At 39.0% G+C, this 24,046-nt stretch overlaps 1 protein-coding gene across 2 annotated transcripts in view; it reads left to right on the top strand.

Moving 5' to 3' along the window:
* The window catches only part of NLK (nemo like kinase), a 129,493-nt gene that overhangs the window by 71,982 nt on the left and 33,465 nt on the right, over nucleotides 1-24,046 (top strand). For both annotated transcript variants that reach the window (XR_007953039.1, XM_051992343.1), the window contains exon 3: nucleotides 4,461-4,516. Coding sequence is in view for 1 of the 2 variants with exons in the window: in XM_051992343.1 (XP_051848303.1) it covers nucleotides 4,461-4,516 (56 nt within the window). In the remaining variant the exon portion in view is untranslated. The remainder of the gene's footprint in view (nucleotides 1-4,460; nucleotides 4,517-24,046) is intronic.

Here is a 24,046-nt window from a genome sequence, read left to right as displayed (position 1 = left end):
TTCTCCTACTTGCTGCAGCACCCTTAGCATCCTCAGTGCATTGTCAAAGATACAAGGAAATAATATTTCAGGTTTCTGTGGTGGTGGAATGTTTTGGATGGGGTGCCAGAAGTCCACTTGATTTAACATTTTCAGTGGTTTGCTGTGTTTTGTATAGAAAGGATGCATGGTGTAATAAGCTGCCAATTCTCCAGGCTCATGTCTTAGCTTGGTGACTCACTCCTATAGAGATACTAATTAGGGTACAAAGACAGTGTCAGAGTGGGAAGCAGGAAGAAAGAAACAAACTGGACTCTTTAAAAATCTTACTAATTAAAACTCAAGTCTCCTAAAGCTTGGAACTTCTGGTTTCTGTCAAAACAGAGCATCTTGCCGTTACCTCTCCCCAAAGGTGGGGACACTTGATAGAATAAATGGCATTTTGCTCCCAGTTCTTTCTACATTTAAATCTTTGTCTTCCAAAGATAACCTAGAATTAGTAGAAAAGACTAGAATCAGCTCAAGGTGGAGAAGTTAGAGTTTTTCCAGACCTAGAGAACTCATTAATTCAACAAATATTTGATAAGTGTTGATCATCTCTTGAGTATATGGCTCTGAGTGCAGTACCCCCAAAAAAGTATAAAAATGGGTCCCATCTGTTAAGAAGTTTGCTCTCTAACTTTAAAACATTTACACTAGAAAAGTTTAGCAATATAATGCAGTGGAAGATAAATTTAGAATGATTGATATAGATAATAAATGTTTCGAACTAAGTTCAGATGATGCAAACAATCATTGTAGGCTAGAAGAAAATTGAGCAAATGGAGGTGGAAGTTTTTAGTCTTTGTGGTAAAATGTGTAGGCAGAAAAGAACAGAGTATAGATTAAGGATAGTCAGACTAGGGCTAGAGAGACAAATCCTGAGCCTTTAAGTTAAGAATTGTTTGTAAAGCATTTTAAAACACAATAAAACTCTAGTTTGTTGACTCCTGGTGTAGAGTTTATGGGAGGAAGTGTAGAAGATGAGGTTAGAAAAGTAGGATGTGTATTGGGTTTTGGAAGTCTCTAAGGAAGTTGGGCTGAGAAGATTGGATTTTGTCAAGCAGAGGGAAAATTGGAACAAAAGTGTTGTAAGATTAATTAAGATGCTTTATGCAGAATGGATTTTAATCTTTAGTTACTACTTATATGTCATAGAAGATGTACCATTGTCCTAGGTATTTGGGGTGTTCTTTTCACACTCACCCAATACCAAGTAGTCTTTGCTGATGACATTTATCATGATTGTAAACTAGTAACACAGGAAAAGAAGGAGATAACATTTTTGTCTCCAACCAAAGGAAAATTGTGTAAAACTCTCTAGAGATAACTTGTCCCTTAAGTCTTGTGCATCTGATCACCACCAAGATCTGAAGATAGGAAAGACAGGAAACGTTTCTCTCAGTTCTCTTGACATTGGCCCCTTCCCCAGATGAGATTGTTACTGTGGAGATGGGAGACCTCTTCTTGTCCTGAGCTCAACAATTTGAACCAGTCTGAGTAGAAAGAGAAGAAAAGATGGGGGCAGAAAACGAACAGCTCTCAGTGTCCTCTGCACAGAATGGCCCCATTTAGAGAGAACCTTTTCATGATCATCAGTAAAGTCATGACTTTGCCAAGTCCTCAAATAGGCATTAATTGAGGGAGAACCTCTTCCATCAGAGTCTGGAGAGGAAGGTATTACACTCTTTCATACCTGTAGAAACTAATGGGCTTTTGCAGCCTATCATTAATCCATTAGTACTAAAAAATACGTGGTCTAGGCATAATTCATAGGTAAGGCTACTGATGAGGATATGCATGTATTCTGAGCTAGTTACACATTGGAAGGTTGGAACTCTTGATTTCAGTAGTGGGGTAGATTTTCCTGTAGACTCCCAAAAGAATCAGTATGGAAATCCAGATGTTGGCCCTATAATTCCATATACTGGAGGCTGGACTCTTATGTACCAAAAGGCTCTGCTATTCAGGAGTAAGAAATAGCCAACACTGTTATGGAAGGAGATCATCCGTGGGGAATTGGACCTGCCTGTTATGATTTAGGAAGCTTATGATGCCTTATGATGCCCTGTTATCGCTAAGAAAGGCATGGTGCTCAAGGAGCTCAGAATTCTAACAGTGGAAAAGAGGAAAGCAAGATATTTGGTTGGTTGTCTATTAAAATTAAACATACTATTTATATATAGCCTTCTATGAATCTCTTGGCCAAGGTTTCCTCATCATGTTTCAGAATCTGAAAATCATTGTTATCGTTTAGTTGTTTTCAGTGCTGCCCAACTCTTTCTGGCCCCATATGGCAAAGATACTGGGGCAGTTTTCCATTGCCTTCTCCATCTCATTTTACAGATGAGGAAACTGAGGCAAATAGTGTTAAGTGACTTGTCTAGGGTCAAACAGCTAATAAGTGTCTGAGGCCAGATTTATATTCAGGAAAATGAGTCTTTCTGACTCCAGACTGTGCCACCCAATTGATCAAATCTGAAAACATGCAAAGAAATAAATTACTTTTGACAGGTGACTAAAGATTTAAGACATTTGCTGCTCATATAAGCTGATTTTGGTGGGTCTTCTAATGTGAAAGTTAAAATTTTCAAAACTAAGTTCTCAGAATAAAAATTTTCAATAACTCTTAAAAGACTTGCTTTGGTTTTTTGGATCTTCAGAACATATAGTTAAGAAAAGAAAATTTGTCAACATTTGCAAATACTTTGAAGATACGAAGAACCAAGCAGCCCTTCTAAAAGCTGAATTAAAGTAAAGGTTGGATGACAAAAGGCTGGCTTAGGAAGGAATCAAGCAGAAAACCGTGGGACTCTGAAAATTTTGCTTTTTTTATGGTTCCTTTACACCACATTGGCGATTTCTGGTTTATCTTTATTAATTTCATAACTTCATGTAATTTAAATATTATATATAGTTGCCTTCCAGAAATGTTTGGTAAACCTTTCTCTTGATAAAGTTCAGCATGCTCATTTGGAGTAGAAAGAAAAGGAGAATGCAATCACAAACATAAAAGATGCCATACTGAATTCTGAAATATCATTTCCTTCATAGCTTCAAATTCATCACTGAGTACTGTGGTTCAAATGTCTAGCCATGTATTTTATGTGTGGCTTTTCTACAAATAACCAGAGAGTATGGAGAAAGAAAGAAAGCTCCATTCTTGTGTATCAGGGTTCAAATGTAGGGTTGTCACTTTACTCTGGATAACCTCTAATTATAGTAGATAGATTTGAAGTGTAAAATGGGTTTGTCTAATGGACGCTGTCACTCCAGCCTTCTGCCTCCATTCCCAAAAGCAGTATGTCTGTTCAGAGACAGAATGTTAACTCAGGGAGATGTCAAACAAAGCACTAATTTCAACTGCCTTCTCCAGGAGCCAAATAGTCAGTTCAGAAATTGGTCCATCATATTATTTTGAAGCAAATTTACATGGACTGATCACATTAAATGACTTTAAAAAAAAAAAAAAGGAAAAATAAAGAATTAACTTACTTTTCATATCATTAAAGGGATTTCTTGACATTACTGGGAAATCTCTCATTTTCATTCTATTCCAGTAACCTGAGTATAAACATTGAAAAAGAAGATAGATGTCATTAATCATTTTTTCAACTATTCAGAAACTACTTTGCCTAAGTGGTCTTTAAATTATGCCTAGATCCTTCAGGAAAGGTTATCTTGATTTGAACTGTGGAAATAGGAACTGCTTGACTGAAAGGGAGTAGTCTTAGTAGTCTTTAAGGAATCTGATCACAACCATATAGTGGAATGAGCTCAAAATCAAAAACTTGAGGCCTCTGGATCCATATGAGATGGTATACCTTCTACTGCCTGCCATTATGTCCTGTCATTAGTTGATTTAGGATTTTCCATTAGGAAAATGGACTTATTACTTAGGAGGGACATAATAGAAGGCTTTAGAGGAAGTAGAGGTATGAGGAAATAGGCCAAAAATTCCATTTGATTGTTGTTTTGATAAATTGACTCAGTTTGTATTGGTTAGATACAGTGTCTGGTGTGCTCCTGATTGATTGTAGCCACTCTCAGCATACAGAGATATTCAGCATGGCACCAAAGCTACAACCTTCTCCTCCCCCCTTCCTCAAAACTTGAGATGATCTCTTGCACCAACATTAAATATCTGCATAATGATGGGGTAGCCAGCAGTTGGCACTGTTTAATTCTCTGTAGTGCAGGAAGCCTATTTAGTATAACATATCCGTGAGTCACTTGGCAAAGACCAAACTAACTGTCTGTGGAAAACAAGCTCCCAAATCATCTTTGTGCTTCAACTTCAGCACTCAGTTAAGTCCCAGTATGTGGCTGAAATTGAACTTGGAAGTTATTGAAGGACTACAGGTGTTTTCTTGAATATATTATGTGATGAATTTTCTTTCCATCTTAGTTGTCTAATTTTGACTTTTTTTTCTTTCCCTCAGGTACTCTCTGCCCTTGACATACTCCAACCTCCACACATTGACTATTTTGAAGAAATGTATCCTAACTGGGAAATGTTAAGAAGGGGATGTTGTTTGGTTGATTTGGGGTCTCCCAATATCAGCCCTAGGCTACCTTCTTTATAAGGTACCGCATGTAATTGTCAGCCTTTGGGATGTAATTGAACAGGTACCTCCCAGAACAGGTAATTTTAAAATGTAGATTGCGATCGAATTCTGACCAAAGTGATTCCCCAGAATAGAACTTCTTGACCTCAAAAGAGATAAAAGTTGAGTGAAAAGAAGTATTAAGAGGATTTAGAAGTATCAAATTGTAATCCCATTTCAACGCTGATCTCATTGTAACATTGAGCAAGTCATTTAACTGTTCTATATCTCTTGTAAAATGCAATTGTCTCTTGCTTTTATGCAGCTCACTTGGATCTGGGATGAAAATTAGCAAATTTGATACTCGGAATCCTGTGAGCCCATGGGGGGAAGAGGGGGAAATCCAATATTACCTTGTTGTTGCTCCCCCTACTTTTTGAAAAGGTACATCAGGTCTTTTTCACAAGAAAATCCTGCATATCATGATAACTATTCATATTCTTCTGGCCACCAATGTGTATATAGAAGAAAACATGGGCTTACTTTATCACATAGTCCTAGATGAGTTATTTGATGTTTAGCATCTAACTTAAATTCTAAAATTGAAAATCAGGGGATATACTGAAAAAAAAATGGAATAGGTAGGCAATGTCACAAAAGCAAAATTCATTCATCCTGATATTTTCTGTCTTAAGAGTGGACTCTTCCTAAGTACTGAGAATGAGCAAAAGGAGATAAGTTTTGTCAAAAGTGGTAGATAATGGCCATATCAGAAAAGTTCTGAGACTTCCTTGATGAGTTTAGGAGAGCTCAGAACATTGAGGAATTTCCCAAAGGAAAAAGATGGAGAGCACAGGACTAACAAGCACACAAGTTCCAGGATGCTGGCCTTCTCGAAAGCTTCCTGTGTTTTACATGGGAATAACTCATTTTCAGCATTTGGCAGCTTGACTCTAAACATTGTGGTAAAATGTGATTACTGCATGTAGGCTTTTGTTTCATAATGAAGCACTTTGATTGAAGTAAGAAAAATGTGATTTTTACCCAAGTTTAACCAGCTGAAGTAGTCAGAGTATCTTCCTGTTCGGGGCCTGCAAATCTGCTGTATCAGTGCTGGTTCCATATGTAAAGCATGGCCACCTAGTTTGGGGCTACTGTGTAAAATTTTGGGAAGCATTGAAGAGCAGAAGGTGGGTGTGTCCTGGATGACAAATCCCTTTATAATATTGGAGTCCTCACATTAGTGCCTGATATCCACATTTTCCACAGCAAATTTTTAATGGTATTAAAGTTTCTACTTAGCTTCTTCCCAGCTCCAGTGTTGTCTGCTCTGTCCCACCCTTTTTGGTTTTCTTGTAAGATCATGGCTTATTGTTTTAGGATACCGTAATTAACATCTTCCATGAATAAAGCCAGGAGCAACAGGGCTGAGAAAAGAGGTGGTGGCAGTGACCTTGCCCGGGGTCATCTTCTGGAGGTCAGGTCAGGGAGGTCAGTAGGTCCTGCCAAGGCCCAGCTGTATGGCCGAGGACCATCTTGAGAGAGACAAGAGTGCCCCCTGGTGGAGCAACACCTAAAAACCAGTGAAGTCTGGTGGGCATCTTGAAATGCTTCCCTCTGCTTCCAAAATATCCAGTAACAAAATCTCTCTGTTGAGAGATTAAACAAAGTTACATATTTTCTGGTAAAAGAAACTTTTTTTTGGAGCAGAAAGGGTATTTACAAAATGGCAAATACAATCAACATTTGTTTTTAAAATGTGAATTCTTCCATTGATATTAGCAAATTTCACGTTCACTTTTGTGTGATTTAATCAGCAAGAAAACAGGTATTGAACCCACATGCACATACCTCAAACATCTACCAACAGCATCAGCTCTTTGCATCTTCAGGAAGATTGGATAATACGACTTCACAGTAACTCACAAGCCCTCATAACCACTTCAACAAGAAAATTTAAGATCTTTTTCAAAGTCAAGGTGCCATAGGAGCTGTGGGCTGAGGACAGCTAGTTCTCATCTCCCACCATGGCAAATGGGCTGCCATCCAAGGCTGCCTTCTTGCCTGTGGGAACCAGGCCCAGGGGCCCCAAACCACATGGCCCTAGGCCACTGACACTACCTCCATGGGAGCAATCATTTCTCATGTCTGTAACGATGCTACCATTTTTATGAGCTTCCTATTGTTTTTTATGTTACTGATAATGTTTTTTGAGTATTGTGCTCCTAGCCCCATTTTCCCTCTGTGATTTTTATATAGTAAAGTAGTTATAGGGAGCAAATATATTAGATCATAGCAGAAGTTATTGTATGTATGCTTCGATTGTTCTCCCTCACTAGAATCAAAGGATGTTAGATCTGAAAGGGACCTTTAAAACCATCAAGTCTGGATACGGGATTAATTCATATTAACATTCTGTTCTATATTGTCAATCATGTGGCATTTTACACCAAACAATAATTTGTGTACTGTGTGTATAGTGACTCTGGTACTCTAGCTCATGTCGGGCAGGGTTCTCTGACCCTGATTGATAGTGGCAGGGCTGAGTATCATGCCCTTCTATTTTAGGCAAGGTGGAGGCAGAATAGGCACAGACTTCCAAAGCATCCTCCCTCTCGTGGTTTTGCTGGAAGAATTTCCCAGAGCCTTCTCTTGCCTTCTCATTCTCTCCTGTCCTTCCCAGAAGTCAATCCTGAGGTTTCAGGTCAGGTCAGGTGACGCTTTTTTCAGACATTTGATTTTAATACTTCACCTTGTTTTGTGCTCATCTCAAATTTTCAATTGTAGTCTGGCTATTTTAAAGCAGATGAAACCCTAAATTGTTGACATAGTACAGCTTGCAGCCTTTGTTAGAAGTAAGTCTCTCTTGAGAATACTAGGACTTTGCCCTTTGCCATATGTGTTATAATAAAGAAAAGGAGTGATGGGCCGCTGTGTGCTTCATGAAGGTTGTACAGGTCCAAAAAGACCTTGATTCTTTTTAATGGTAAAGAAGGCTGCCAAGAATTTGTGAGTAGTAAATAAGAGTTTTCAAAAGCATTTTTAGAAGGCTCTAGGCCTTCTTGGATTAGAAAACAACAGAGTATCGTGAGCAGTTGGACACCAGAGTTATAAGATGTGCTATAGTACAGCAGGGAAAACACTAGATTTGGTATCAAGAGAGTCTGGACTCAAACCCCAACTGGGCTACTGACTAGTGTGACCTTGAACAAATAGTGTGACCTTGGTAACCTATAGCCATCTGTAAAATGGGTATAATAAGACTTCTCTGCCTTTCTTAACCATTATGGGGATCAAATGAGACAGTGGATATAAAGCACTTTGTAATGTAACTCATGTGTAAATGATTTTCTGTTTGCTAATCCTCTTAGTAGAGACTTCTCTGCACACCTGCTTATCCTTAGGCATAAGTATAAATCTTTGAAAACGATTCTGCTATTGCTGAGGCAAGCAAGAAAGAACTCAGACCAGCAACACTCTCCTCATTTTCTCACTCTTAGAAGTAAGAACGTTCACTACCTGTTAGCACAAGAATGGTAGGGATTGACATAAATTCAAAATAATAGCCTGCCATTTGTCCCTGGGTTTGCCAACTCCAGTTCTCTCTTAATATCCAGGCAGCATAGCACATACATATATTATCTCGAGTTTTTACAAAATAACAACTTTTGGATGTGTCATTGATTATATACATTGCAGTATATTATATTTTTTAGTTTCAGCCATTTAATTTTGCCTTTCCCATAATTTGGATCTGGGCCAGTAGAAATTGGTTTTGAGAACTCAGAAGCCAACTCTGAGTTACATGAGGCGCTTACTTCAGTTTTGAGCACAGAGGAATGAATCAAAGAAATGGTCTAAATTCAGTGGATAGAGGCATCACTACAAGCCCTCAAGAAATGCTTTTCAGACTCTCACCATTAGTTGTAAGGGAAAAAATAATACAACTTTTCATCCTGTATACATTGTCTTTTCCCCTTATGGGGATGCTGTCAAAAAGGGCATTGGTTTTGGTGTAGGCTAAAGCCATCTAAAAAGTTGATTCAAAATCAATATAATTTTAGGAAACCTGAGAAGCTATAAGAATTTTTGAATGAGATAATTAAGCTTATCCATCATAGATATGCTGCCATACAGTTCTCTCTCTTACACAAAAACATTTTTAACATGTAAGAGATCCCAGCCTCCTTTACAAGTCTTTTTTTCCTCATAATGTGGAATTGGCAAAGCCACATCTCAGTCCAAAAGAAATTCAGGTTAGTTTTAATCTCTTCTTTTGATGGGAAAATACTTAGCTTTGCTTGAGGCAAACTGAAGAAAAAAATGTCTTTATTGAATTTTACATTAGTATATCTGTCCACATAGGTACAAGAGTTTTGGAAAATTCATATATAGAAATGGTAAGTTCCAAGGAGACTGATCTCCTTGCTTTTGTGTTTTCACATAATTGTATCTAATTTGTCAACTTCTCAGGACGGTGTATTCTTATACTGTGGATATTGTAGGAAGGCTTCATTCAGTCTTTCTCTGTAACACAAAGAAGCAGCTAAACATACCACACATCAGAGGATTGCCATTTCCTTATTTTATTTCATATGTGTGAAGCCTGCAAGGAAACAATCTGGGATGTGATTTAGTGACTTTAATCTTGTTATAAATGACCTTGAAACTGATGCTAAATGTTTAATTGGCAGTTTTTATTTTAAAATTTACTAATTTCAAACTTACTAAATCTTGATTTATAACAAAATTAAAATAAGATTGTTATTATAAATGCTTGAGTGTTAGAATTTTTAAAATATAGTATACATGTATTATGGTACATGCCCAATAATGAATACATCATTATGTCCCCTTGAGGTTGAGAATAAAGCTTAATATCTTGGGCAAATGTAGCTTTTTGGAGAAAGTTTGTTGTTGTTATGTTGAAACATGTAAACCACAGGTTTGAGGGAAAGAATCTGAATACTATAAATGAAGCAAACTTTTTCTGATAAGAATAATGACTGGGAAATCTGGCAGGGCACAGGGGCAACCAAAGGGTAACATTTCAACCATTGTTTAAACAGGAATTTGATTTCTTGAGACAACCTACTAGCTGGTTATTTAGGCCACTTCTGTCACTTGGCGTAGTTCAACAGCTTACCTGGTAGATAGGAATTGTATTTCTGGACATCCTGAACTTAAAAAAAAAATATATTCTTAGTGGATAGCATTTTTGGTCTTGTGCCGTTGTTGCCTCTTAAAAGTTAAGGGCCAATAGTTTCTAAATCTTTCAGTTGATTTCCCCCATACTTTCTCAACTCCCCAGGAAGCCAAGAGTTACTGAAGAAGGAAGAGGGAAGATGAAGGGCAAGTTCTGTAGCTAACTCCAGTTGTGATAAGCACTCTGTGCCTCGGTCTGGTTTCCTTAGGCAGGAACAAGCACAATGGAGGATGCCCTATGAAACACACCAGTTCTCTATGTTCCCTTTCTATTGTCTTTCCAAATCAAATAATTGGATTTGGGTGCTGATAAAAGTTTCTGCTATGGGGTTGAAAAGCATTTCTCTTTTCAGGGAATATTTTTTAAGGGCTTTGTCGGCATTATTTGAATAAGTAGAAAAGAAAGAACATAGGCTTGTGTGTCATTTGTATATTCATTCCTTCACAAATTTTGAACTCCTCCAACTGGCAATAGGACAGAGTCATAGATTAGCTGTGTTATAATCCCTGCTGTCATGGAGTTTATAGCCTAATGGGAACTTTGAAAATATACATAAATAATTAAATACAGGACAATGATGAGTACAAACAAGAGATTTAAACTATGTGACATGTGAAGCAGAAATGATCATTATATCTTCAAGGGGGATCAGGAAAGACTTTCAGATTGAGCTGAGCTGTTAAATGATGGATTGGACTGAAGTAAATAGAGATGAGCAGAAGAGGCCAAAGGTCTGGTCCAGGGAACAAGTAGGCAGCACAGGACACAAAAGAGGCACAATGAATTTTGGCTGTAACATGGTAGAGTTCATCCTTTATATATCATATGTGAACTCCCTCCTCAAGTGCAATTGCCATCCAGAGCTTGTGATTTATCCAGGGTTACACAGCTGGTGTCAGAGTAGGGATCTGAACTAACCACTTCACAGCTGAGCCCAGCTCTATCCTCTATACTACACTGCCTCTACTGCCCCCTGCAGCATAGTAATAATTAACAAACATAGTCGAATTTTTGGCAATCTGAGTTAAAATGCTTCCTTTTCTATAGCCTCTTTTCCTTTAAGACTATGCGTAATAATTTTCACTGGGTTCATGCCCTCTTCTCCCATGACTATTATAACTAAATAGCTCAAAAAACAATATTAAGTGATATCTCTCAATACAGAATAAACTTCATTTTGGCACATTGTCAGTGCCAGTGAATATTTTATCTGTCTTCTTGTTCATTTAACAGATAATAATGGGTTCCCAGAACAGGGAAAGAAAACCCTAGACATAGTTACCTTTTTGGAGGGGAGAATGAGAAGATTATTTTGGATTTGATCCCATTTTGTTTTGTTCTTTTTTTTTTTTTTTAAACAAAAGGCTCTTCTTTTTCCATTACCCTTCTTTATTTTATTGTATTTTCAGTTTCCTGTGCTTCCAAAATTACCTAAAGAGAAATGGCTTTGAATTCTAGGCAGCATTGGGCTGAGTGAATGCATGCCTATGAGTCATTGAAAGATATGCCTTCTGCCATCCTGTTGTCATAGCTGTTTGTAGCATTGATAACAGTTTGATCTTAGCTTTTGTTGACGTTATGGGTACTGAATTTTAGAATAAACTGGAAAAGCATAAGTTGCTACCAGGTTCTATCAGACAGGATTATGTTTGGGACCGAATGTGTAAGATGGAGAGTTTCTCCTAGCTGCAAGAAAGAACCATGAACTAAATGAGGATTTGGCATGCTTGGGAGGCAGCGGTGATGGGGTAAAAAAGGCCCAGGATTTGTTTGACAAAGACTTCAGTTTGAGTGTCAGGATATTCTTCTCCTGGATGCAGAAATTTGATCTCTTTCAAGTCCTCAGTTTCTTCATTTGTGCAATAGGGTCAGTAACACTTGGCACTGGTGAAAATTCATTAAGGTAATACATACCAAGCATCTCATAAACGTGAGCCGCTTTTGTTAGTTTGGGTTAGGTCACTGAACGTGGTTGATTGGGTCTAGCCACAATCCTGAGAATCAAGAAAATAAGTGAGAAAATTATGGGTCTGTGGGAGAGGGGGTGACACTCCTTGCCCAGTGCAGCTTGGCATTCTCTGGTCTCCTCTGCCACAAGAAAGAGAGTCTTTCTATGGGCTATGGAGAGGCCTCAATCCCTAGAATCATATTTCAGAATTCAAAGGGATAACAACATCAATTAAACTCATCAAGGATTTATTATTAAGAACATCGCTTATGGCACTTTGCTGAGTGTGTGTGTGTGTGTGTGTGTGTGTGTGTGTAAGTGTAAATTCTTGGGGTGGAGGATGAAGGGAGAGAGAGCATATCAATAAATATAAAAATATATGTATGTGCACAAATATACACAGAAATTTCTGGGAAAAGGACACAAGTCTAATGTAAAGGGTAGTGTAATATTGAAATAATGAAATAAAGGTTCCAGAGGGCATATTGGAAAGTAGGGCAAAGTAGGCTAGAAAAACAGGAGGGATGGGGCTCGTAGGGATGGGCATGTGAAAGCTTCATCCTAGCCAGACTGCCACTCAGAATCCCAGGGATGCAGAGTGGAGCTGTGCCCCCTGGCAAAGGTAACAGTGATTTGATTGGTTTGGATTGCTTGGTTTCCAGTCTCTCTTTTTCCTACTCTCTCCTCTACATCTTTTTTTTTTTTTTTAATTTGGCAGTCACCATGGCCCCTGCAGATGGGTAAAATGAAAATGGATTTCCCTAGCAGACTCCCTGAACATTTGCATGCACAGTTTGCCTTTTTCAAGACTGCTCAATTGAAGTTTGAGCTCACTTTGCTTCCATGCAGTGCTCTTCCTGCTCTCACTACACAGGCTCAGTCACTACATCCAGACTCAACCACTAGGGCCACATGTTTCATGACAGTTTGCCAGCTCATTTTTACTAAATGGTAGAATCAGTTTGTTTTTCCAAACAGCAGTCTTATTTTCCACTGCTGGTAGATTTTTGATCAAGTGCAAGATACTAACTACTTTTAAAAGAGATTCACGTTTGCCTCAGTTCTATTAAGACATTTAAAAAATTTGATCTTTTATTCTCCTATTTTCTATAGAGAAGCACATGCCAGATTCAGAAAAGGTCAGGAATTCTGACTGAAGTGTCTACAGGCCTTCTAGATGCAGAGACACCTTCATATTTGTTTTTTGTTGCAGAAAAATATTTGCTTTTGAGGGCTGGCTTATTTTACTTCAACAAAAAGAAATAACTCACTGTGGTCCCTTAATTTTTTTATGTGGACAGAATTGACTGAAACCAGTAGTCTTTGTAAACTGACTTTTCATTATCTGTGCTACTTAAATGTCCTCGTTTTTTTATGTCAGATCACATCAGTTATACATTTAAGATCTAGGTTAAGGCTTCCTTCCTCTGTGGACCTGTTCTAGGAAAAGAGACATTTAAATGAAGAAAGGAATGTTTTAATTTGTGAGCCTTGTTGTGGGATGTTATCCTTTCAGACAGAGGAAGGAAGTAGTATTCAGAATTAGCTCATAAAGCAATTGCAGACATGATTTAACATTGTGCTTGGACTTTTAAGAGATGCTTAGTATCAAGAGAAGTATGCATGACACAGACAACTCCAGAATATGGGCAACTAAGTTCACACCACAAATTCATCCTGTGTTCCATCATCTATAAAATATGGATACAATTTATATATAAAATGTTTGTAAAACTTTTATCTGGTATGATCTATTCAGCAATATTTCATAGTGCATGAAGGATATCTTTGTATAACTTTCTTTAGCTTTGGTTTCTGTCTACAAATTCAGATTTAATTGTAGCAAGTTTGATGAAATTTTTGTTGCATAAAGTTTATGGAAAATGGGTGCTTAGGTGGGAAATGAGTTCTCAAAATCTTTTTCTTTTCTGGAAAATAATTTCATTCAACAAATTATGGATTTTCTTTTCCTATGTCAGTTACTTTTGAGCCAACTGGAAAGCTTTTTTTAAAATGATTAATAGATTCCCTTCTGATTTCAAGCCTAGCATAGATACTCCCCTTGATAAAAAATTTAGCCTTACTCTAATTCTGGATTTTTTTTTCATTCTTTTGATAACTTCATGACACCAAACCCATTTTGCCTACTCAAGTGCTGCTATGGAGATGCTTAGAGCTTCTCATGATGATTCTGAAGAGGAAGGTCCACATAGTCAGAAAGAGAAAAGGGTTGTTGGCCATCATGCCTCCATACATAGATGAAAGAGGCTATTTTTTTTTTTTTGGCATTATTTCTTATCTAGCCTTAATCACAGGTGCCTCATAAATGTTGGGGGGGACTAGTGGCTCTGGGCTAGTCCCTTCATACTGTTTGCCTCAATTTCCTCATCTGTAAAATGAGTTGAACAAGGAAATGGCAAACTACTTCAGTATCTCTGCCAGGAAAACCCCAAATAGGGACAGAAAGAGCCAGACACAAGTGAAGAACCACAACCAACAGTTGGGTGAGGCTCTTGATGACACTCTAGTGGAATAAATGGTCAGAGCAATCAATACCCCTTGGATCTGGTCCTGCTACTGGCAGGCCTTGGTAGTGACGGCCTTGGGGGTAAAACTCACCCAGTGTGTCACTTCCCTGTACTGGGCTGACCTCAAGAAGGCATCCGTTGTCTTTCATAGGCAATCCAGGCTGCCTTTGGTACATGGAGAATCTGCAATTTGCAGAGTCCTCTCTGAAGCTCCCATTCATTTTTGCACTTTCTTTCTACTTTAAAGAGAATCCTGAACTGTTAACATTTGCATCAGCTATAATGGATAGAGCACCAGCCCTGAAATCAGGAGGACCTGAGTTCAAATGTGGCTTCAGACACTTAACACTTCCTAGCTGTGGGACCCTGGGCAAGTCACTTAACCTCAATTACCTTGCCAAAAAAAAAAAAAAAAAAAAATTGCAGCTTATTCACATTAGCTTTTAATTAGAAAATCACACTTCCAAGGTGTGGGAAAAAAGTGGAAGGAAGCAAATAAATAGAATTTTTGAAGCTTGATGCTCTCTACCTTTTGCATGTAAAAACAAATAATAATAATCCCTAAAGGAAATCTAGGCAATATAAAAACAAAGAAATACAGAAAAGTATATTTTTTAAAAAGAAAAAAACCCAAGTTCCTAATCTACACAAAGTTTCTGGTCTCCTCACCATTAGAGAGACATTGTAAAACACCAAAAAACAAAGTTTTGCCACCTTATTATCAGTCTCCTGTGGTGCTCAGTCCGCTTTGGTCAACCTTTTGGTCATTAGCCTTCCATTGTGCAGAATCCAGTCAAAGGAACTTAAGGAAACACATAAAGCTCTATGGTTTAGTCTTCCCTACCCATCACTGCTCTGATTTTAGGAATATTTTTTAAATGGTTCTTTCTTTTTTTTATTATTATTATTTTAATTGTTTTCAATGTTTACTTTTTATAAGGTTTCCACTTTTTTCCTTCTCTTTTCTGCCCCCTTCCCAGAATGGTAATCAGTCTGATATAGGTTATACATGTGTAATGATATTAAACATACTTCCACATTCATCATGTTGTGAAAGATCTGATTTTCGTTTTATTTTTAAAGGTTTATTTTCCCTTGGAGGCAACCATGTGTAATGTGGGGGAGTAAGGATTTAAAAAACCAGAGAGGCACATCAGCCCAGGCTTCATTGGAACAGCAGGACATCTGCCACCTTTACAAACTAGCCAAGATTCCCACTACCAAATGAGTTTAGTTAAAAGCAGCACCTCATAGAACTCGGTAGACCTGCAGGGCATTGAAAGTGACACAGCTGAACTTTCTAAATATCGTCAAACATATAACATTGATCAGAAAGCATTTCTTAAATTCCTATTTTGTGCAGATACTATTTCCACATTTCCATTAGCAAATACTCTTCAAATAGTGTTAAATACAGAATCTTGAATGGGCAGTTTTGCAAAGGAAAGAGAAGTGGGGCTTATTTAGTTCAAGGGACAATGTGTTTAGATTTGTGTCTATTTCCTGCTATACTGACTTGAATAGTTTTGAAAGATTAATCAGTGGGCTTTAGAATCTCTCAAAACTATTCAAGTATCCAGTAGGATACTGATCAGCCATCCACACCTATTGTGTACCTTTTTGGGGACTAAAAAGTTGATAGGAAATATTTTGTCGAAAAGTAGTCTTTTGTTTATAATAATAGTTCACTTTAATATCATGCCTTTCAATTTAAATAGTACTTTCCTCATTCCTGTGGACATAGGATTTTGCAAGAAACAGGATAAGCATCTTTAGTTTCTCCATCTAGAAGCCAGCTCAGTTTAATTAGCTAAAGCACATCTTTTCATTCTCTCCCAGTCATGTTGCCTGCCTGAAAAGAAGACTTCTCTAAGTAATAAACCAAAAATTGCTCATCCTAGAGTCACCAAGTAAAAGTCATTCTAAAGAGAATATCAAACAAACAAAATCCTCTTCCCCTCCCTGGTGATCACCACACCAGGATTTTTAGGTTCAAAATGGCTTTTGCTGCATTAGCTCCTATAAAAGGAAATTGTTTATCCATTACTATCTAAAATATCAATTCAGAATCCTTATTGGAAAAGATTTAAACCATCTCTACTTCTCTTCCCTAATAAATAGTCTTCTTTCTCATATCCTTATGTTCCTTTAGCATTGGGATCATCTCCTTTGTAAGTTTTCTTTTCCTTAAATATTGCTTTCATCCCTTTGCTCTATCGTTTGTTTTATCTGGTTGTTTTTTGGTCTTTAAACATTCATCTCAGTTGTCCGCTTGTCCTTTCTTGTACTTGATTGTCTTTTCTGTCTCTCATGCCATGCACTCAGCAAGTGATTGGTCATAAGTATAAATGGGGAATGTTACCTCCTGGTGGTACTTTCCCTGTGATCTTAATTTAATTAAAGTGAGTGTATTTAGTACAAGCCTCCTCTAAAACAATCTTCTCATCTGTCATTTTGTAAACTTCATATCCAGAGCTGAACAACTATTCCCCACATTTTTTGCCTTTCTTCTTGGTGTTCCCTTTGCCCACTGTTATCTCCCTCCTTTATGCCTTTAAGCTTTAAGTTCTTCTCAGAGATCAGATATTTGAAAGTCCTTCAGTACTTTCTCCCTTGAATGGTTTTTCCCTCCTCATAATGGTGAGCACCTCCTCACAATGATCTTTCCCCTTATTTGCAATTCCTAACTCAATGAATGAAATCTATAATTGTTCTGTGATACCTGATATCACATATGGACATCATTGCCCCATACTGTAAGGTCCCTCATGACAGCAATCTTGTAGTGATGGGTTGGGCTGGGAAGAGAGGAAGTGAATATCCAAGTTAGTATCCTCTCTCTTCCTTTCCCACCCCCACTTCCCCATGCTTAGCATAAGCCTGAATATAAATATTTTTAATAAATGTTTTGTGAACAAAATTATTTACTCTGTGAATCTTACATATAAAACTTAAGAACCACCCTGACACACAATATTTGTAAAAGTTCAGGTGACATTGAAATAAGCCATTTAAAATAGAATGAAAGATTATTATTTTAAATTGCGATATTAAGAGTTTTCTGTTATTGGCTTGTGGAAAACACTAGTTGTACCGTCTGGACAACTTAACTCTTTTTTTTTAATAGCTTTTTATTTACAAGATATATGCATAGGTAATTTTTCAGCATTGACAGTTGCAAATCCTTTTGTTCTAACTTTTTCTCTCCTCCCAGCCCCTTCCCCCAGATGGCCAATACATGTTAAATATGTTAAAGTATAAGTTAAATACAATATATGTATATATTGGACAACTTAACTCTTACATTATCTTAGTATGTGTGGTTATAAAGATTGCCATTGGCAATGACAGCTCAATAAGAATTGCTTTGGTCATATGTTCATTAGGGCACTTGATTGGAAGTTAGGTTCAGGTAATCAGTTTGACTCCTGCTAATCTTTCCACACTTCAAGTTTTCAGATTCACAAAACCAGGGTGATAATACTGTGTTGTGAAAATCGAGTGAAATAATTTAAGAAAATGTTTTATAACACTAAAGTATAAGCTGCTGTTGCTGTTAATTATATCTAGACTTGTAGTGTGCCTTCTAGTGACTATTAACGTGACATTGCTAGTTACAACAGATTTGGAAGAGAAACCCAGAATTATTGTGCATTGGGACTTTCGCAGCAAAAATTGTATCCTGCCATTAGAATTATATGATCTTTGAGTTGGAAGCTGTCTCAGAGAACCTCTAATTCCCTTTCTATCTGAATTAGAATTCTTTGGCCATATCCCTAGCAAACGGTCATCCATGTGCATGAGAACTGTTTGTTGGCTCCCCAGACAACTTTTCCACTGTTGAATAGTTCTGAATGTTAGGAGCTGAGATGTGTCCTTCTGCACCTGATACTTCTTATGAGCCCAAGCAGAACTTGACAGCTCTCAGGCCCACCAAGTCTTTTTTTCTCCCGGCTTCATTAACATTGCTGGCTCCTTCCGATGAGGTAATGGCATGCTGGCTAATCCCTGAACTCTCCTGGTCCCCCTTTGTGCCCTGACTTGTAAATGGCCTTCCTAGAATATGGTGTCTAAAAGTAACCACAGTAGGACAGACGTGGTCTAGCTGGGCAGAGTCCTCCCTACGACCTCCGTAGAACAGGTTAATTCTGTAGCATAACCATTTCTGAAGTTAGTTGATGCTCCTCTTATCCCCACTAGTTCTGTGCACAAACAGGTTAACTTGAGAAGCTGTTGGAGAGCCACGGCAGCCATCAGACTTTGTAGTTTTCATCTAATCCTCAAACTGTCCTAGTGGCTCATTGAGATTGTAACATGGCATAAGTTGGCATAAGAAATAAGACTAAAATTCAGGTAGCATGGTATGAATAATCATTCTGTAAGCATTTATAAGCTCCTACTGTGTGCCAAGGACTTTGCTAAGTGCTAGGGATATTAAAAAGAACAAAAGCAAATGCTTGCCCTCCAGGACTTACAATTTAATGTATAGTAGAAGGAGTGCTGTCCTGGGGGGGGGGGGGGTCAGAAGGCCAGGTCTAACACCTAATCACTTCTTTGCCCTGTGAACTTGGCTCTTAATCTCTCCGAATCCATTTCTTCCTCTGTAAAATAAAGGGGTTGTACTAGAGGGCCTCTTTTAGCTCATCCACTGGCTCTGGCACCCACTGCCCTCCATTGGTGAACTCTGACAAGGTGCACGTGGTGCTAGAACCAACCTTGTAGCATCCCTTGCCAAATCGGAGAATTGGCAGAACCTGGAAAGAGACCCTGACTCTAAAGCAGATGACATCCTCTCCCTTGATAGGAAATCTGCCGATGGTACAGAAGGCTCACGGCATTCTGGGGAAACACAAGGGCACAGGGATTGGGGAGCACGTTTCTCCGTTTTCTATGGACTGTCTTTTAGTGTGTGGGGTGTGGCTGTTAAATGGGGCTGCCGTTGTGCTCGCTTCAGTGCGAGGGTAATAGCCACGTGGGACCGTGGTGCGTGACGCCTGGGCGACATGTAGTCTTGCGAGAATTTGAGGGCGTCTCCCTCAGTGTGGCGGGCTTGTTCTGGCTCGGTGATGGTGAACAGCCAAGGTTGTGAGCTTCAGGTACGAGTCCCCAAAGGCAGCACAGCTCTGTGCTTCTCAAAAGCTGATGTCATAGACTCTATTTTTGCATTAAGTCCCCTCGAGGAGTAACAGATTGTAATAGCATGAGAAAAAAATTCAGCTTTGGAACTTTTTATGAACTAGATGAGGCAGCCTATGATAGAACTGACAAATGGAGACAGGTAGAGGTCAAGAGGCCTGGCCTCTGATTCTGGCCATGGAAAGTTCAACAAGTCACTCAGCGTCTTTGTGGGATGAATAATTCTAAATGATTTAACTAAGGACTTAGAGAAGGATACTTTGCAGTGATCTGCTAGGTTTTTAGTGAATATATAAAGTGTACAACATTTTACTCTCTTCCCATGTGGCTTCTAATCCTTTTGAACCCTCTTCTTACATGAGGGCTCATATGTCAATACTTTGCACTTGGCTTATACTTTAGACTTTAAAAAAAAAAAAAGTGTGCATTATCTCATTTGATCTTGGCGCAACACTGGAAGGTAGAGTGAGAAAAGTTATTCCTATGTTATTGATTAGAAAACAGACCTGGAGAGATGCTATAACTAGAGATCAGGAGAACTAGATTCTGGCTTTCTTATTCATTCACATGTGACCTCCAGAGTGTAAGAAAAACAAAGAAAATGGCATACACAATGACCGCGCCAATATACAGGGAAAAAACAAGCAGACAAAACTGAACATTGAAGTTAGGGCCAAGTGCTTACTTTGGAGAAGAACTGAGAAATTCACTTTCCTCCCTTCTTTGTGGGGGGAGAAGGGACTGTAGGTGTGCAGCATTGCGGGCATTGTCAGATTTGACTGATGAGATAGCTGGTTTTACTGAATTGCTTTTCTTTAAAAAAAAATTTCTTACGAAGGATGAGTCACTGAGTACAGTTAAAGGAGAAATATATTCTGAAATGAAGTAATATCAACAACAACAAAAACCACATTATTTTAAAAGAAAAAATTGGAATTTGTTAATTTGGTCTGGAGATTCCTAATGATAGATCAGCAGTGTCTAGTGAGAATAACAGTGTCTATGTGTTCAGTCTGAGGCACTAAGGAATAGGAAAAGTAGGAAGGAAGGAAGAATAGAAAGAGAGAAAAGGGAAAAAGAAGAATCACAGAAAAGTTCCATTTAGAGCAGGAGTTCTTAACCTGGGATCCTCAGACCCCCAGGGGAGTTAGAGGGATTTCAGGGAATCTGTGAGTTTAGATGGGGGGAAAATCTTTATTTTAATATAAATTTTGTGCATTTTAAAAGCTCATTCTGTGGAGGGGCCTTCAGACTTCACTAAAGGGGAAATGTGGTGTGGATAGTGCTAAAGTACTCCCAGAGATTGCTTCAGATACTGGTGGGTTGCCTAAGCCTTTGGTCCTGGACTTTATCTAACACTCTCGTCCCTCTCAGATTCTATGCTTCTCCTGTGTTGCTAATTTGTTTAAAAGGAAAATTGGGAGTCCTAGATTTAAAGTGGCTGGCTCCCACTTTTAGAATACTTTGTGATCTTTATGGAAGAGCATGAACCTAGAGGTGAGCCTGACTACTTCCAGCTTGGCCAGCACCAGTGTCTTGCAGTTCCTTGGGTGGTTGGATGGCTGTTTTTTATCAAAAAGGAGAAGAGCTGAAGTGAAGACCTTTAAGGACTTTCCTACCCCTCCTACTCTCAGATGACAAGTGAGGCTTAATGAAAGGGGGGGGAAAAAAATAGGTCCTTTTTCCGTGATCATTTAAAAAAAAAAAAAATTCCTGAAAGATGAATCTGCTTTTTAGATAGGGGGGAAAAAAAGGGCCTAATTGTTCCTCTAGGGCACCCCAGGAATCGGAGACCCCCTGTTTATTATTGTTCATTTGCCTCAATGGTTGTTTTGTAGCAAATCAGCACGTTTTGTAATCTATATTTTATGCAACTACTTAACTAATTACTGCAATCAGCAGCAGTTTATTTTATGGCTGTGCCGTTCATTTGAGGTGGTTAGAACTCTGAGGCTGGCACACAATGCCCAGTGTGTTTTTAATGATCATATTTTTATTGACTGACTTGAATAGGGAAAAATGTTTAATCTGTTAATGCTCTTCTGAAAGCCCTAACTTTGGTCCCAGATTTTATCTTTGCCCAATGCTAACTTGAAAGGCCTTGGCAGGGGCACCAGCTGTTGAAGAGGCTGTCCCATTTAGAGTCAGCAAGGCCTGCATTTGCTCTTGTTTGGGAGCCCCTCATTAAATTACCCAGAGACAATCATCAGATAGCTGCTGTTCAAGTTAATGGCACCTCTGAGGCCCTGTCAAGAGAGCTTTAGTTAACATGCACCAGACCTGGAGTGATGCAGGTCCCTTTCCAGGCCCTCATTTAAATTTAAGCTGCTTTAGTTGGCATGGCAACTAGTTGAGACATCTGGGAGACATTATGTTGGGGAGTGAGACTTTGGGAGGATTTGTAATAGAGCAAAGCAAAAATCTTCCGAGCGTAACATGTGTTACTTCTGGGCATATTCATTCTAGAACTTTGTTATTTGTGACCTTGCTTAACAAAATCAAATGGTTGAAGTTTGCTCGGTACTTTTTTGTTAAATGAAAAATATCAAGAGGTCTTTTATTTTGTAAAGACTTTTTAAGGCACACTTACTTACACTAAGTGACTGTTTGGATAGCTTCAAAAAGGAATCTAGTCTTGTCAAGAGATTGCAAGCAGAATGCTGAGAAAAATGAAAAATGCGGTGTCTGTACCCGTGACAAAGAGCGAAGCTTAAATCGCATGGCTGGCTTGCTGTAGGAGGCACAAAAGTAGACATGGAGAGCTGCATTCTTCTAAAGGTATTTGGAGAAAATTAAACATAGTAAGCAAATTTTTTGAAATCCCTTGAGGCTAGGAGTTAGAGAAATAACTTCACAGTCAGAAAGGCATAGGCTCATGAGCTGCCTTTGACACATACTGGCTGTATGACCACAGGTAACGCCTATCTCGAAGTTTCCTCCACCAGTGAAAATAAAAATGACTAAAGTTGCTGTTGTTAAACAATCTATAGAAGATAATGTAATATGTTAAATAAATGAGCTAAAGCCTTCTTGTCTGTTCCAGTTTTATAATCCCCAAATCTCTTGTTTTTGATTATTTTTAAAAAGCCATCCTTGGGGGAATAAGGATAGAGAGTGCTCGAAAGTAAAAGTATTCCTGACTTAAGTTGGAGAGGAGAAAGCTTTTAATACCACCACCATGATTATTTGTGGAGGAGAGGCTTTGGGTTGGGTGCGATTTTTCCAGGTCAGGGGCCAGAGAAGGTCGGTGACATCATGGTTATTTGTGCTGAGCAGAGACAAGAATGGTACTGGTTTATATTTCATCTGGAATGATGTGTACCTCTGTGGCCTCAGTATGGAGGAGGGATCCTACCATGTGAGAGCACTGGTAATTTTGTTATTTTGCTTTGGAGAAGCAAATTTGGGAATCTCACAGAAAGGTACCCAGATCTGTATAGATAGTGAGGAATCTTCCCCTTTACTGCATTCAGACAGACTGTACTATGTTATGTTATGTTATGTTATGTTATGTTATGTTATGTTATGTTATGTTATGTTATGACCTGACTGTACTGTGTGCCCCGCACTCTCCTGGATCCTGAGGATAACAAACAAGCAAACAAGACAGTTTGTGCCCTCAAGAAGTTTATATTCTAATGGGGTTGATTGTGATCCTTTGCACTCAAAAAGAACCTAAATGGCAGCGCTCTGTTGGTATCCAAGTATGGTGTGTCCATCTGTGGCCGATCCAGCCAATTGTGTCGGACACAAATAGTCCATTTGAACATTTGGGTTGAAGATGGCGTGACATTGGCACATCTTGGCATTTCTTTTGAGCTGCGCCAGTTCTGCTTTGCTCCCAGAGCACATCATCTTCTGACTTGGGCTTGCCATGGGGTAAGATGGCAAGTGGAAAAGTCCTGGAGGGTTATTGGCCTGGTGGCGGGGTCAGGCGGACCGGGCAGGCAGAGCTTGAGAGCAGTGGCTAGGAAGTGGCTCCCGGCAAGCTAAAGCAGCCCCTGTGTACCCGGCAGGTGCCCTGAGGTCGGAGTTTGGGGGAAAGAAGAGGGATGGCCAGAGCACAGTCTACACAGCTCAGAAGTGGTGACCTGGCAGCATTTCTATTTAGTCTGCAGCTTGAATCAACCACAGGGTTGCTCATCTGCCTTCAAGCAGCCAGAAAACATCCCTTCAGGACAATAGATCATCTCACCCACCCCCGTACCAGTGTTTTTCCTTCCTCTATTTAAAATATGGTTACAGATAGGAGGGGGAAAACACACACAAACATATGACATTCTGTTTCATATTTAGTTTGGCTCTCTTATCAATTTGTTCCATTTTTAAGTCAAAACAAGTTTTTCCCAAGTGCCAGCACTGCCAGTTCGACCTGATCCCTGGAAAATCAAGATGTTTCCTCTCCCTGCTTGCATCCGTCCCAGCTGTCACCACCAGCAGGGAGGGCTCTGGCGCTGCAGCCTGGCTGGCCGTCAGGCGGCTGCGTATGTGAGGCTGCAGACGATCACCTGCTTTTCTACCCCCAGCCCTGGCAGAAGTCGAAAGCCTCAGCAGAAAGCCTGCGCCGACAGCCGAGATGGGCCATGCCGGGTGGTCTTTTTAAGGAAACTGACAGCGCTGGCTTTGGGGATGGCAAGGGCCAGCTTTTCTTCTGGTTCTCTTT

Source organism: Antechinus flavipes, chromosome 4 (genome assembly GCF_016432865.1).
Source record: "Antechinus flavipes isolate AdamAnt ecotype Samford, QLD, Australia chromosome 4, AdamAnt_v2, whole genome shotgun sequence".
NCBI lineage: Eukaryota > Metazoa > Chordata > Mammalia > Dasyuromorphia > Dasyuridae > Antechinus > Antechinus flavipes.
The sequence above is the reverse complement of the archived record's forward strand: the minus strand, read 5'-3'. Positions and strand labels throughout refer to the sequence as shown.